General features: G+C 46.6%; 1 protein-coding gene across 1 annotated transcript in view; it reads left to right on the top strand.

Moving 5' to 3' along the window:
- The first annotated feature begins 10,820 nt into the window (after window positions 1-10,820).
- Window positions 10,821-16,530, top strand: part of reep5 (receptor accessory protein 5) — a 53,433-nt gene continuing 47,723 nt past the window's right edge. The window contains exons 1-2 of the mRNA XM_038805081.1: window positions 10,821-11,060; window positions 11,674-11,767. Of these exons, the coding sequence (XP_038661009.1) occupies window positions 10,943-11,060; window positions 11,674-11,767 (212 nt within the window). The 5' untranslated portion in view covers window positions 10,821-10,942. The remainder of the gene's footprint in view (window positions 11,061-11,673; window positions 11,768-16,530) is intronic.

A 16,530-nucleotide genomic window follows, 5' to 3' on the forward strand; every position in this document is an offset into this window, starting at 1 on the left:
ATAGTCTACCTCCGCGAGCTTGGTGAAACTGTTCTCGCCGACCAGCTTCCCAAGCATTGCTGCTACGTATTCCATGGGGTTTCTCCCCTCCGTTTCCTCTGACAGCCCCACGTCGAGGCTTCAACCCCTTCTGGATCTTGACCAGGCTCGCTACCTCGGCCTCAAGTACTGCGATCCGGTCCCCTTGGTCCTTGGCGTTTTTTTCACGGTCCCATGTCGTCTTTACCCAGGCTTCTAGTCTCTGCTCCAAATTGCCCATTGCCTTGTGGGGGACGTTGCGGCCTCCAAGCCGCCTCGATGGCTGCCAGGAGGTCTTTTCTCTTCTCCTACCTATGTCTCTGGAGCTCGAGGGACTTTGCACGAAAGGTCTGGAGGGGGTTCCCTAGGTTGCCAGGAAACCCTGCTGGAGTGACTGCTGTTCCCAGATGTGGAAGGGGAGGAAATAATTGGGGATAGATACAAGTGGCTGGAGGAGCAGGGAGGTGAGCGGGTGGTGAAGATCAAGGAGAAATGGAAGCGGAGTTCGGAGGGAAGAGTAATTGGGGACTATGGAGTGAGGCACTGCTTAGGGGAAACGGGACCTCCTCTTGTGCAAGGATGAGCCTGATACAGTTTAAGGTGGTGCACAGGGGGCATATGACTCGGGCAAGAATGGGTTCTTTCAGGGGGTAGCAGATGAGTGTGAGAGGTGTGGGCGGGGGCCAGTGAATCACGCGCCCATGGTTTGGGATTGCGAAAAATTGGGAAAATTCTGGGCAGGAGTGTTTGCGGTTTTAGCCAGGATTGTGGAGGAGGAGGTGGACCCGGACACTTTGGCGGCGATATTTGGGGTTTCAGAGAAGCCGGAACTCATGGAGAGGAGGAAGGCCGATGTCTTGGCCTTTGCCTCTCTGATTGCACGGTGGCAAATTTTGCTGGAGTGGCGGACGGCATCACCACCGGGGGTAGCGGCTTGGTTGGGTGACCTGTATGACTTCCTGCGATTAGAGAAGATAAAGTATAAGTTGAGGGACTCTTTAGGGGGGTTTGAGGAAAAGTGGGGGATGTTTGTGACCGTGATTGAGGGGCTGTTCGTCGCGAGGGAGGGTGAGTGAAAAAGGGGAAAAATCTGTACAAACTGTATAGATGATTGTTGGGAAGTATGTTTCCTGGGGTGTTTATTCGCTGTAACCTGTTTTGATACATGTTTGTAATAAAATACATTTTATTTTAAATGTCTCTGGAGCTCGGACATGATGAAGCACATCAATTTGTCCATCAGCGCCTGGGTCTGTGCTGGGACCTCTGCGGGGTCGACCATCACTGGTTCTGTGCCTCCACATGTGGTTCCCTGTTCAGAGACTGAGGTTTCCCTCCCCTCGTCTTTACTGGCTTTACGGTTATGTGGCTGATTTCCATCCTGCTTGGCAGTGTGGTCGATGGAGGGGTTAGTCTGGGGGATTATGAGTAGTTTTGGCACCTGTTTGTTGGGGTTAGGTTCTTAGATGAGAGCTGCCTTTCGTGCGACTGCTCAGCTCATGGCACCACTGGATGTCTACACTTTCTACACATATCTAATGGCTCCCTTCTACAATACAACCAGACATGAATGAGCTATCATTAGGAACATCGTAGACCAAACCATGAGCATTCTAAAACAACGGCTCCACTGCTGAGATTTTTTGGGGAGCCCTACAATATTTGCAGGAGTGTGTCCCCAAAGTTATGGTGGTCTACTATGTGCCACACAACATTGCTCTCAGAAGGACGGACCCCTTGCCACCAGACCTTCCTTTAAACACCTTGAGAGGAAAGAGGAGCAAAGGAGAAGGTATGCAGGATACCATCATTCCAGAGTGCTCCAATTCAGATAGCCAGGTGGTGAACCATGTAACAACTACAGCCTTTATATCCTTACAAGCTTTTATTTACAGAGACACACAGTTCAACCAAACTATTTCAATTTGCCACTGGAACACAAAAATTAGAAACAGGAGTAGGCCATGAGGTCCCTTGAGTTTTCTAAAAAAAATATTTGGCATAGAATTAGCAGTCACATGGGAAAATGTGGGTTGATGATGATCCTGCATTTATTTCTGAAGGGGAACCCGTGTTTAACTAACTTGGTGGAGTTTTTTCAAGAGGTAACAGAAAGGGTTGATGAGACTGATGTTGTGATGTAGATGAACTTTCCAAAGACATTTAATACTGGACCATGCAGCAGACTTGAGGAAATGTTTTAACTCATGGAATAAAAAAGGGGCAGTAGCAATGAGGATACAAATTTGGTTGAGTAATAGGAAACAGAGTAATGGCCAATGGATATTTTTTTGGGCTAGAGGAAGGTTTGGAGTGGTGTTGCCCAGAGTTTGGTATTGGTGATAATACTAAATTTTGCAGTCCGGAGGTAATCAGCAGTCGAACACCAGATAACTTCAAAGAGCTGTTTATTTACCACGGGACTGTAGCACAAGTGTAACTGAGTTACAGCAAGTGAAAAAGCAAATTTCTCTTAGTTACAGTTGACTATATATTCTTACAAAACCCATCAAGCCTTTCAATCATTAGTCATACAATTAGCTCATTATGCCCCTCCTTTATGTAATTATTTTCTTCCCATCATTAGTAATACAGTTAGTTTCATAGCATAGTAATTCTTTATCAAAAGTCCTGTGGAGTGACTCTTCCCCCGGCTGTGTTTCGTTCCCACCACAGATTCTCACAGACAGTCAAGGTTGTGATAACGCCTTCTCACAGGAACAATTCATTTCACAAAGCTGGTATACAAACTTGACATTCCATTTCCCATCAAGCTCTGATTTTAACTTGACCAAACTCTCATTCCATTTCCCATCATGCTCTGATTCTAACTTGAGCCAAACTCTCATTGGGACCCTTGTTTTTCCATATATATATATATATCAATGATCTGGATCTTGGTGTGCAGATGACAATTTCAACCTTTGTGGATGACATGAAACTTGGAAGCATTGTAAGCTGTGAGGAGGACAGGGTAGAACTGCAAAAGGACATAGACAAGTTGGTGAAGCGGGCAGGTAGGTGGCAAATGAAGTTCATTGCGGAGAAGTGTGAGGTGATGCATTTTGGTGGGACAAATATGACAGACAAATGAAATGAGGGGTACATTTTTAAGGGATTGCAGGAGTAGGGAAAGCTGAATGTAGATATGCATAGATCACTGAAGGTGGCAGAGCAGGTGGAGAGAGCATTTAAAGCATACAGTAGTCTGGGCTTTATCAACTGGTGCATTAAGTGCAAGAGAATGAAGGTTATGCTGAACCTATACAAGACAATATTTGGATCTCTGGAGTATTGTGTACAGTCGTGGGTGCTACACAATATGAAGGATGTGAACACATTGGAGAGAGTGCAGAAGACGTTTACAAGAATGGTTCCAGGGATGAGAAATTTCAGATAGGAGGATAGATTGGAGAGGTTGGGGCTGTTCTTCTGGGGTGAAGACAGGTGAGAAGATTTGATAGAAGTGTTCAAAGTCATGAGGGGGCTGGACAGAGTAGCTAGCGGACAATTGTTGCCACTATAAAAGGATCAAGAACTAGAGGGCACAAATTTAAAATGATTTACAAAAGGCAACAAATGTGATGTGAGAACAAAAACATTTTCACACAAGTGGTTTGATCTGGAATGCACTGTCTGGAAGTGTGGTGGAGGCTTGCATCCGCTGGAGTTTAAGAGCAAGAGGCCAGATTCTAAGGGATCTTGACAGGGTGGATGTGGAAAGGATGTTTCCATGTGAGAAAAATCTGTTTAAAATTAAGGGCTTGCCCGACATGCGCGCAGGTTGCAGCGGGATGCTGCGGGTTTGAGGACATGGCGTCCAGCAGTCTGGCAAAAGGGGATCAGCCCTCAGCACACTGCAACGACTAGTGACACTTCTGATATGCCAATAAAGTTAGAAAACCCTTACAAAGAACCACCCAAGAGATGCGTTCTGTGTGGTATTCCAGTGGACTACAGGAACACACAGCTTTTGTCCCAGTTTATATCTCCATATATAGGTCACATTTTTGGGAGACACATAACAGGCTTGTATGGAAAAAAAACAAAGAGAAATTTCCAAGGCCATCAAAAGATCCCAGCAAATGGAATTTATGTCAGTCACATTGAAAGACGCTGCTTTCATAAACGATCCAAACATTTGCGATTTCAGACTTCGAGAATAAACTTCAACCTGTGACTATTTATGGTACAGTGCTGTGGAGCTTCTCAATTATATTCCAAGAATCAATAAAGTGGATTAAATGCTAAATTAAAAAAATAAGGTCTTGCCTATTTAAAACAGGGATGAGGCAAAAAGATTTCTCTGTGATGTAATACTCTTGAATTTTCAAAAAGCGTTCAATAAAGTACCACACACAAGGCTATTTATTAAGATAAGAGCCCATGGTGTTGAGGGTAGTATATTTGCATGGATGCAGGATTGGCTAACTGATAGAAGACAGAGTTGGGAGAAGTATTTTCAGAATGGCAACAAGTAACTAGTGGAGTACCACAATTGCTGCTGGGGCCACAATTATTTACAATATATATTAATAACTTGGACGAGGGAAGTGAATGCACTATTGCCAAAGTTGCAGATGACACAAAAATAGGGAAGGCAAGTGGTGCGGATGATACAAAGAATCTACAGAGGGATATAGATAGGTTAGGTGAGTGGGCGAAAACTTGGCAGATAAAATATATTGTCGGAAAATGTGAAGTTATGCACTTTGGTAGGAATAATAAAGGAGCTGAATATTATTTAAAAGACAGCACAGAGTGATTTGGGGGTCATCATGCATAAATCGCAAAACGCTGTCATGCAGGTTCGGAAGCTGACTAGGATGTCAAATGGAAAATTGGCCTTTATTTAAAACAGGAATGGAGCATAAAATAGGGAAGTCCTACTGAAACTATACAAGGTACCACACCTGGAAGAGGGTGAACAGTTTTGACCCCCTTATCTAAGGAAAAATATACTGGCATTGGAGGCATTCCCAAGAAGGTTCACTTGGTTGATTCCAAGTAGGGGCTTTCTTAGGAGTAGAGGTTGATTAGATTGGGCCTGTATGAATTGGAATAGAAGAATGAGAGGTGACCTTATTGAGACATGTACGGCAGAATTTGCTGTCCCTGATACTAAGTGTTGACCCCGGGGCAGGATTCGTGGACTTCCACAACAGGAAAACTGACGCCACACCTGGACCGATTCAGCAACCAGCGCCATGTGGAACACGAGCGATTCCAATGAAAACCGGTGTCTAATTTGCCGGATTTGTGATTGACATTCATGAGGCTAACAAGCTGTAGTCGCATATATACATTTCACTCCCCAAATACTCATCCCAGCTGACAAGAAGGCACTGGTTACGTTGGTGCGTGCCCATCCCGTTGATGGGTCGGCTGGGGCCAGAGAGCACCTGGGGGGAGGGCAGAAGTGAACCTCGCTGTCGGGGATTCGCCTCAGTGGAGGCGTAAATCGCGGAGGCCCCGGAGAATACCGGGTCAGGCCTGCTAATGATATGCCAATCGCATTTATTGTACGTGCGGAGTGGAACGCATTGATGCCACTGTCGAGGCAACGGAGAATTGTGATTTGGCATGAAACCAGCACCCGCCATGTTTTCAACATCAAAACCGATTCTCCCACCAATCGCTTTTCCTGATTCCGTCGTCGGCTGAGAATCTGGTCCATAGGATTCTGAGGGCTTGACAGAATGAATGCTGAGAGGATGTTTCCTCATGTGGGAGTGTCTAGGACCATAGTGCATGATCTCAGAGTGAGGGGTTGCCCATTTAAGATAGAGATGAGGAGGAATTTTTTCTCACAGAAGGTAGTAAATCTGTGGAATTCTTTACTGCAGAGAGCTGTAGAAGCTGCATCATTAATACGTTTAAGGCTGACTTCCGGTGGTGGCCATGGAGAGCGATTGCACATTTGGTGGCTCCCGCTCAAGGTGGATTTTTTTGGTCTTTCCCCTGCCCGCAGGGTGAAGTATTTGAGTGCAAGAGGTGGAGGAGTGCCCGGGGAAGGTTTTACTCCTCTGGTATGGCTAGTGGATGGATCCACGAACTAGGAGTGGGGCAAGAAGAAAAGAGCTGCTGGAACAGGAGAGTCTTTGTGATACACCACAGGATAAGATGGCGGAGGGCAAATGAGCTGCCCTGCTCACCCTGTGGTCAACATAGCAGTTCATAGAGTTCTCAGATGGAACGTTCTGTCAGCAGAGGCAGGAGGACCTGGCCAAGGTGCTGGAACCGCTTAAATCGAGGATCGTGAGAGTGGAGCAGAGGTTGGAGACCCAGGGCCAGGCGATCCAGAAAATGGAGGAGGTGGTTGGGGGAGCATGAGGGGCTGGTGGCCTTGCTGGTGGCCGAGGTGGGGGTGATGCAGGAGACCCAAAAGGGGCTGAAGGAGAAAGTAAAGGATCTGGAGAATCGCTCCAGAAGAGAAAATCTGAAGATCGTGGGGATGACTGAAGGCATCGAAGGTGCAGAGGCCGTCATGTACCTGGCCAAAATGTTGGAGTAGTTGATGGGAGAGTGGGCGGGGCCTATGACCGGCCCCTGGAGGTCATCCGAGCTCACAGGGCGCCGATGAGGCCACAGGCAGGTGAGTCGCCATGGGCGAGTGCTGCGATTGCACATTTTTGAAAAATGTTTGTGATTGGATTTTGCACATAATATGAATGCAGGCATATACGCAGAAAAGCAAAACACAAAAGAACTACGAAATATGGAACAGTACAGGGTTCTCCCCCCCCCCCCCCCCCCCCCCCCCCCCACCCCGACCCTCAATTTTCTCTTTATTTTTACAGAACATCAAACTGGGGTGGAGGGGGACCTGGGTGGTGCCCCCTAATGCTATTTACATTCTCCGGTGCAGTTGTCTCAGCATCGGCTCTTGCCTGTTTCTCTTTGCCGTTTTTCCTTACATTCTCTCGCCGCGCTGTGGTAGTTGCTGCCGTTGTTTTCATCTATGCTCTCCGCCCTGTTTTTGCTTTCTTATCTCTTCCCCTTTCTAGCTCCTCCTTTTATTCCCTCCTCCCTTCCCTGCTGCTGCCTCCCTTTCTTTCCTGCCGGATTTGGCGACCTCAACTTGCTGCTACCCCCACCCCCCACCCCGGATCCTCCCTCACTTTTCCTCTCTTCTATCTTGTCCTGGGCTATTTATCCCTAACTTCTGGCTACTTATTTATTTATATGTTGGCCACAAACAGGTCCCGGAACAGTCAGGTACATGGCTCCCATGTTTTGTGGAAGCCCTCTTCCGACCCACGGACGGCGAATTTGATTTTCTCCATTAGGAGAATCAGTCTGCAAATTTGAATGGTGCTGCTGACTACCAGCCGAGCATGATTCTAAGGCGGGTGATCAGGGAGGCAAAGGCAAGGGTGTCCGCCCTCCTCCCCATGAAGAGACCTGGCTGGTCCGATGCCTCGAAGACCGTCACCTTCGGGCATGGCTCCACCCTCCTCCCCACCACTTTGGACATTGCCTTGAAGAAGGCTGTCCAGGACCCAGCTAGTCTAGAGCAAGACCAGAACATGTGGGCGTGGTTGACCGGGTCTTTTTGGCACTATTCACATGTATCCTCCACCACCGGTGGAAGAACCTATTCATTCGGGTTCTGGTCAAGTGGGTTCTATGTACCACTTTTAGCTGCGTTGGGTTGAGCCTCGCGATGTGGAGGTGGAGTTGACCTTGTGCAGTGCTTCACTCCAGAATCCCCATCCTATTTCAAACCCCAGCAGTGGTAACTGAATGTGGGGGGCAGCCCCAGCAGTGGCGGCTGGATGTGGGGCTGTTGGCAGATGAGGTGGTGTGTGTGGGTGAGGGCTGCCATTCTATGGTACGTCGAGTTAAACGACACAGAGGAGGTCACAGCCGCCACGTGTGGGAGGTGCTCAAGGCGATGGTCAGGGGGAGTGTATTTCATTCGGGCGCATAGGGAGAAAGCGGAGCGGACGGAGATGGCATGGCTGGTAGATGAGGGAGGGATAATAATCTTTATTGTCACAAGTAGGCTTACATTAACACTGCAATGAAGTTACTGTGAAAATCCCCTAGTTGCCACATTCCGGCGCCTGGTTGTGTACAGTAAGGGAGAATTCAGAATGTCCAATTCACCTAACAAGCAGGTCTGACGGGACTTGTGGGAAGAAACCAGACACCCAGAGGAAACCCACCCAGACACGGGTAAAACATTCAGACTCCACACAGAGAGTGGCCCAAGCAGGAATCGAACCTGGGACTCTGGCACTGTGAAGCGACAGTGCTAACCACTGTGCTACCGTGCTGCCCATAGCCTAGGAGGTGGTCGGAGGCCCTAGAGGCAGGGCCGTTGAAGGAGAGGCAGGGGGTCCATATAGAGTTTGGGTTAGTGGGAAAGACGGTGGGGCAATTATGTAGGGCCAGAGGGGCATTGTACGAGTACGAGGAGAAGGCAAGCAGGATTCTGGCCTACCGGCAAGAGACGGCATGGGAAATTGGCAGAATAAAGGACGATAAGGGCCGGGTGGGGTTGGACCCGGAGGATGCTGTGTTGGTTTTGGGGGGGGGGGGGGGGGGGGGGTTGGAATGCGGCAGGTTTTTGGACGGGTTGGAGTTTCCCACGTTACAGGAGGAGCTGGTTCAGAGATTGGGGGCCCAATTGGGTTGAGGGGGGTGATGGATAGTATGGGGGTGATGCAGGCAGGCAAGGCCAGAGTCCAGATGGGTTCCCAGAGGATTTTTATAAAAGATTTGGTGGGGAGGGGACCGTGGGCCACTGTTGGTGAGGGAGTATAATGAGAAAAGGGAGAGGGGGTATCTACCCCCTACACTGTCGCAAGCTTCCTTCTTCCTGATATCGAAAAAGGGTAAGGATCCGGAGCAGTGTGGGTTGTACCGCCCAATATCATTACTGAAAGTAGATGGCAAGTTGTTGGTGAAGGTGCTAGCCTCGTGAATCGAGGACTGCGTCCCAGGGGTGATAGGCGGTTTTTGTGAAGGGGAGGCATCTGTCAGTGAATGTGAGGAGGCTGCTCAAAGTAATTATGATTCCTTTGGAGGGGCAGGAGGTGGAGATAGTGGTGGCGATGGACGCGGAGAAGGTTTTGATGAGGTGGAGTGGGAGTATTTGTGGGAGGTGTTGGGGCGGTTTTGGTTCGGACAGGGGTTTGTGAACTGGGTACGGTTGCTATGCAAGGCGGCAGTCGCAAGTGGAACATAGAACATACAGTGCAGAAGGAGGCCATTCGGCCCATCGAGTCTGCACCGACCCACTTAAACCCTCACTTCCACCCTGTCCCCGTAACCCAATAACCCTCCCAACCTTTCTTTGGTCACTAAGGGCAATTTAGCATGGCCGATCCACCTAACCTGCACATCTTTGGACTGTGGGAGGAAACTGGAGCACCCGGAGGAAACCCACGCAGACACAGGGAGAACGTGCAGACTCCACACAGACAGTGACCCAGCGGGGAATCGAACCTGGGACCCTGGCGCTGTGAAGCCACAGTGCTATCCGCTTGTGCTACCGTGCTGCCCATTGCAGACAAACCAAGTAAATTCGGAATATTTGGGGCTGCATCAGGGGATGAGACAGGGGTATCCGCTCTCCCTGTTTCTCTTTGCTTTGACAATAGAGCCGCTGGCAATGGTGCTTAGGGCATTGAGGAACTGGATGCGGGAGGGTGGTGTTGCCAATTTGCACAGGAGACGCCAATAATTTTGCTCTTTTTAATGAGTGTAATACTTTCCCACCAATTGGCACCAATAATGTTGCCAAATTAACTAGATATGGCAGTTATTAATGATAATATTGCTTTTCAGAATCGCCAGGTATCAAATGATACCACCACAACGATTTGACCTTCGCCTCCTTGATAGCCCAGAGATGGATTTTGCTCGTATGGATGGACTTGGAGCCACCGAAAGTGAGCGACCTTGCGGAATTCCTGAGTCTGGAGAAGGTCAAGTTCGTCTTGACGGAGTCGGTCAATGGGTTCTCTCAGAAGTGGAAGCCGCTCATTGACTTCTTTAAGGTGGTTTGAGGGGTCATCAAGAGGGGGGACGGGGGGGGGGGGGGGGGGTTGTTGTAGTGGGTGTTGGTTGTTTATAATGGATGCTCATAATGGTTGTTCTGCTTTTATGTGTTTGGCTGAAAATGCCTTGAATAATATATATATATTTTTTAAAAGTATGTTCAAGGCTGAGAGACAGATTTTAATAGTAAGGGAATGAAGGGTTATGGAGATACGACAGGAAAGTAGAGTTGAGGAGTAGATCAGATCAGCCATGATCTCATTGAATTGCGGAGCAGACTGGATAGGCTGAGTGCTTACTTCTGCTGTTACATCTTGTGGTCGTGAGGCTTTGGAACCCTCTTCCAGAAAATCAGTGGAAACAGAATCCGAATATTTTAAAGGCAAAGCTGGATAGATTATTGATAAGCAAGAGGGTGTGGGTCATTGGGGGCTGCAGCTTAAAGGTTACTATCATATCAGCCATGATCTTATTAAATGGCAGAGCAGGCTCGAGGGGCTGATTCCCTACTCTTTATCCTTGTTGGTATGTTCGTAATTGCAACTCAAACTTACTGCAAGTGAGCAAAACAAAAATGTGAAGATGAGGATTTCTAATATTTTTCAGAGAATCACTGAAGGTGGTTACAAATTGGGCAGAGAAATACTGTGTAAATTACTAGCACAATCTGTTTCCAGCAGCAACGTTCTGGGTAACAATCAGCTGTGATTAAGTGGGTGCAGTTCCATTAGTTTGTGATAAGTTGAAGGCAGCAGGCATTGTGACGCAGGCGCTGTGACGCGTTGAGAAGGGCGGTGCCCCGTGCTTCTCCCTCCTGGGCCGCATTCGGGCTTCTGCAGACATTCCAGTCGGAGTGCTACAGAGACACACAGCAAACGGCACATTTACTGCATCATTGTTACTAATACAAGTCATGGCGGAGTCGCTGATGCAGCGTCTGGATAAGTTCCTCAAGGGGAAGAACGTACTGACGGATGTCTTGGGGAAAATTGAGAGCAAAACAGGAGTGAATCGACGTTACATTGCGCTGGGTGAGTCAGCGCAGGGTGGGGACAGCCCGGGGCACGCGATCGCTGCCAGCATTTCTAACTTATTAATGCCGATCACATTTATCTGTATAGATTTCTGCACTGGGTCCTTTAAGCTAAGACATATCTCCACCTCCATAAAATTGGTGTGCGCTTGTTGTGGCTGTTGATGGTTTTTGTAACCTGATATAATACGTCACACACAAGTGTAACTAAATTTACAACACTGCACGGGGGTTAGGCTTTATGTATTTATAAATGAGCCCTTTTACTCGATCAGATTTTAGTTTAACCTGGCATGATGAGTTGGCCACTTCGTATGAATACTTAATACGAATGTCCATCAGATGCCAACATTCCCCATACATGCCGAAGTACAATATCACTAATGTCAAAACTTGGCTTTTACACAGTAAATTAGAGAGTTAGATTATAAACGTAATACGGAAATTTGCTGTAGTACTTCCACAATTGAACGCACAATATCAGCTGAAAACGGAATTGGACGGGCCTTTAGTATTCTGCTTCCTTCTACCCTTTTGTTGCTGAATTGCTTCACTCTGATATACGAAACAAAGAGTCATTGATATTTCTTTTATGTAATGTTTTTTAACAGCTGTCATTCTAATCATTTCGGTTTACCTTGTGATCGGCTATGCAGCATCTCTACTTTGCAATTTGATCGGATTCGTTTACCCTGCTTATATCTCGTAAGTGGCATCCGCTTTATTTTAATCCAAAATTGCGTGCGATCAATGATGGAGATTTAATCCTGTTATGTGTAGCGAACAGATACCTCCTAATTTAATCGTTTGGGATTAATGCGGAAGACTTAATCTGGTTGTATATGGGAAACAGGCACGTTCTTCATTTAATAGTTCTAATCAATTGCCTTATAAATGAATGTTTTCTGCAGAATGGTAATGGTTCATTATTATTAAATACCAAGAAACGGTGCCTATGAACTGGGGGGTAAATATACACGTTAGTTTTTAGTGATTCATTTAAATTGATGTCTTTAATCTTATGGAAGGATTTTTCAAATACTTCAAAAACATTAATTTCACCACCCCTAATTTCTTGTTCTTTACCAAGGTGTTGAAATTGTGCTGGTGTGCCATTGCACAAGTGTCCATCAGTACTTGACTCAAATGAGGAATGGTCACGTGAGCACAGATGGTATTGCATCATGACGACCATTGAAGCTGACTCCAATTCTAGCCTGATGTTTCCAGAAAGTATCACTCTGTAATGGTCAAAAAGACCCTCTCTCCTTCTCTCACTTGGGGTCACTGAAGTTGATTCTAATTCCCCACTGTCATAAACTGAATTCAGCAGGGATTTAATAATTGTACTTGGGATTTTCTTAGTTTTAATGGTTCAGTTTAATATTAGATTATATTTAGCAATTAGCTGTGTGGAAAGCTTGACGCATTTAAACAAAAATCTACAGGGAGAGAACGCGATAGATAATTACCATAATTTCTGCGGCAGCTTTTTTCTATCACAGGATGTGGGCGTTGCTGGCTAGGCCAACATTTATTGCCCATCCCTAATTGCCCTTGAAAAGTAGGTACACCCATTGTGTTGTTCGGAAGGGAGTTCCAAGATTTTGACCCACCAACATGGAAGGAACAGTGTGACAGTAAGTCAGGGTGGTGTGTAGCTTGGAGGAGAACTTGAAGGCAGTGCTGTTCGCATCTCGCTGTAGGTTGTAGATTCACAGGTTTAGAAGATGCATCTTGTAGCTCGTACATACACCAGCCACTGGTAGTAGCAGTGGCTGTTTAAGGTGGTGAATGGGGTGCTTTGTCCTGGATGGTGTCATCTTATTTAGTGTTGTTAGAGTTGCACTCATCCAGGGGAGTGAAAAATATTCCATCACAGTCTAATGTAGGTTGCATTAAACGTGGTATGTTAGATGTTGTTTTTCATTTCTGACTTTTCATTTCAGATTGCCTTTTTGGCAATCTTTGCCAAATATGCTTTTGCCTTTTTTGTACAGATTTAATATTGATACTTTTTAATCCTCTAAGCTTTCTTCATTTCTTTATAGAAAATGGAAAATAAATTCCATGCATAATTTTTTTTCCTATGGGCAAGAATCCAATGTATTTTATTAATAAATGGCCATTTAGCATTTACACATTTCATAAGCATTTGGCTTCAATGATGAGGTGTTCTAAGAGTCACAGTGTCATGTAATTCCATGTTTACATTGAATTTGCCAAAAATGGATCCCTTCAAATACTTTTTAAATGGTTATTCCTGATTTTTATGTGCAAAAGAGAAAGAATCATAAACTCCCTGATGTTTCTATGAAGCAAAATTGAATGCAACAATATATTAGATTTTTCAAAATCAATTCTGGCAGTTAAGCTCTTATTGAAATGAGCTGCTTTTGTTTGGGAGCTGGTTTAAAAAATATTTAAAATCCGAATATCAGCAGCACAGTGTGCTCTTATAAATAAGGGGTGTTTGTGATGTTGCTATCAGTTTTATTTATCCTTTTCCATAAATATTTCCCCTCTTTTTTTTTTCCCCCCCTTCATTGTCCATGTACCCACATGCAATCTCCTTATTCTGCAAGGGCTTGGTAGCTTTCACATGAATTTTATCAAGGTCATTTGGCAATCCAGCAGGGATACAGGAATGTTTGCTTATTCATGTTTTCAGCATTACCTATTTAGCTACCACAAAGCTGTTTGACTGAAATGTACAAAATTTGTAACCGCTTAAAATAACACATCCAAACTTGCTCGTGCATGTTTGTACTGTACTATCTTATTCACATAACCAATTTTGTGATTTTGAGTATTGGCTGATTGTTTGACTGTTGAGTAAATTCAACCTCCACTGTGCTCACCTGACATTTAAATATAAGCACCTTTTCAGCAGAAGCTGTGGTTAGCAGGTAACACTGGAAACTCCTAACTTTTTCTCCTCCCTAGCTCCAGGGTGCTGAGTCTAATTGTGACATATTTTGCAGCATCAGCTAATTCGGCAGAAGCCAAAATCAAACTTAGTGTTTTGTCTGAATGCCTTGAGAATTCATGGGTGGGATTCTCCAACCCCCCGCCCCGTCGCCCCAACACCGGCTGCCGTATTCTCCTGCGCCAGTCGGGGGCCGTTGGTCGCGGCCCCCCGGCAATTCTCCGGGCCCCGATCGGCCGAGCAGCTGTCTGTTCGTGGCCAGTCTTGCTGGCGTGGGTTACGCACGGCCCCAAACGGCGGGACCTGACGGGTAAGTCGGCTGCGGCGGTCCTCGGAGGGGGGCACGGTGGCCTCCACGCTGGCCTGCCATCAGGGCCCACCAATTGGGTGGGCCTGTGCCGTGGGGGCATTCCTTCCTTCCCTGCCGGCCCCTGTGGGGCTCCGCCATGGCCGGCGCGGAGAAGAGAACCTCATGAGCATGCACCAAAATACGCCAGCTCGTCTGTGCATGCGCGAGATCACGCCAGCCCTTCGGCGCTTGTGCAAACTTGCGCAGTCCCTTTGGTGCCGGCTGGAGCACCGCCAACCCCTCTGGTGTCCACCTAGCTCCCGGAAGTGCGGAGAATTCTGCATCGTTTTCCTGCCGGCGTGGGGACTTAGTCCTCAGAAGGGAGAATCCCGCTGCATATGTTTGTGGTCCACAGTAGATGTTGATTTTTCAGCAGCAAATGTATATGGTTGTATGTAACTTACTTTAGGCAAGCACCTGACAGATGAGGGATGGGCTTATTACATCCTAATTGTCATAGATTCCAAAAAATTTTTAGTTTGTAAAATGGATATTTTACTTCAATGAAACCCTCTAGTGATCTGAATATAGAAGCAATTTTACACTGGTTTGGTAAATGGGCCATTTCTGGCATGTGAGATTTTGAACAAGGGGTCTAATGTCAATGCTGCACCAGATCATTTCTGCTGGTTGACCTTGATTTGAAGTGATATTGTTGTGAAAAACTGCCCATATGTGTTTTTATAAATATTAATTTACAGGATGTGGGCATCGCTGGTTAAGCCAGCATTCATAGCCCTTTCCTAGTTGCCCTTCAGAAGGTGGTGAATTGCCCTCCTAAAGCGCTGCAGTCCATGAGGTGTAGGCGCACCCACTGAGGTGTTATTGACGGGGTTCAAGGATTTTGCCCCAGCGACAGTGAAGGAGCGGCGATATATTTCCAAGTCAGGGTAGTGAGTTACTTGGAGGGGAACCTCCAGGTGGTGGTGTTCCCAGGTATCTGCTCCTCTTGTCCTTCTAGGTGATAGTGGTCGTGGGTTTGGAAGGTGTGTCTAAAGGACCTTGTTGAGTTACTGCAGTGCATCTTGTAGATGGTGCACATGACTGCTACTGTTCATCAGTAGTGGAGGGTTTGAATGTTAGTGGAAGCAATCAAGCGGGCTGCTTTGTCCTGGATGGTGTCCAGCTTTATTTTATTTTTTTAATTTAGAGTACCCAATTCATTTTTTTCAAATTAAGGGGAAGTTTTAGCATGGTCAATCCACCTACCCTGCTCATCTTTGGGTTGTGGGGGTGAAACCCATGTAACACGGGGAGAATGTGCAAACTCCACACGGATAGTGACCCAGTGCCGGGATCGAACCTGGAACCTCGGTGCCATGAGGCAGCAGTGCTAATCGCTGCACCACCATGCTGCCCTGGTGTCGAGCTTCTTGAGTGTTGTTGGAGTTGTGCCCATCCAGTCAAGTGGAGTGTCTTCCATTACACTCCTGACTTGTGCCTTGTAGATGGTGGACAGCGTTTGCGGGGTCAGGAGGTGAGTTGCTCGCTGTAGGATTCGTAGTCTTATCGTTTTTTTTTAAATTTAGAGTACCCAATTCTTTTTTCCAATTAAGGGCAATTTATTTTGTGTGGCCAATTCACCAACCCTGCACATTGTTTTTGATTATGGGGGTGAGACCCACGCAGACACCGGGAGAATGTGCAAAACTCCACACGGAGAGTGACCCGGGGCCAGGATCAAACCCGGGTCCTCGGCACAAAGAGGCAGCAGTACTAGCTACTATGCCACTGTGCCGCCCTGATTCAAGTCTTAGCTGGTGAATCATAAATCTCGCAAAAACATTTTTGAAAAAAATTATGGGCTGCATTCTCTACTACCTGGCCCGGTAGTGGAGTTGCAGATGCACTGGACAATCGAACCGCAGGCAAAAAAACAGGATTGGCGCCTTTTCCGATGCTCCGGTTCCCCGCTGCCGTTGGGATCGGGATTTGCGCCCCACTCTAGTGGAAGGGTGTAAATGCGTCATTGGAAAGAGACAATGAATCAGCTGGGTTTAAACCCCCTCCGATCTTTGATCTGCAAGCCAGTAATTCATGTTGATATTGATTTTATTCAGCTGTGATTGACCGCTTCCACCACACCCAGCTGTCAGCATTGTTCCATCCATCTCCTTTCAGGCTTGAATGTCTTTGAAGTGGTCAGCTATGAAACTAGGTGCAATGTTATAAACATCCAAGCTTTGATTG

The sequence above is a fragment of the Scyliorhinus canicula genome, chromosome 8, assembly GCF_902713615.1.
Source record: "Scyliorhinus canicula chromosome 8, sScyCan1.1, whole genome shotgun sequence".
In the NCBI taxonomy this organism is placed as follows: Eukaryota; Metazoa; Chordata; class Chondrichthyes; order Carcharhiniformes; family Scyliorhinidae; genus Scyliorhinus; species Scyliorhinus canicula.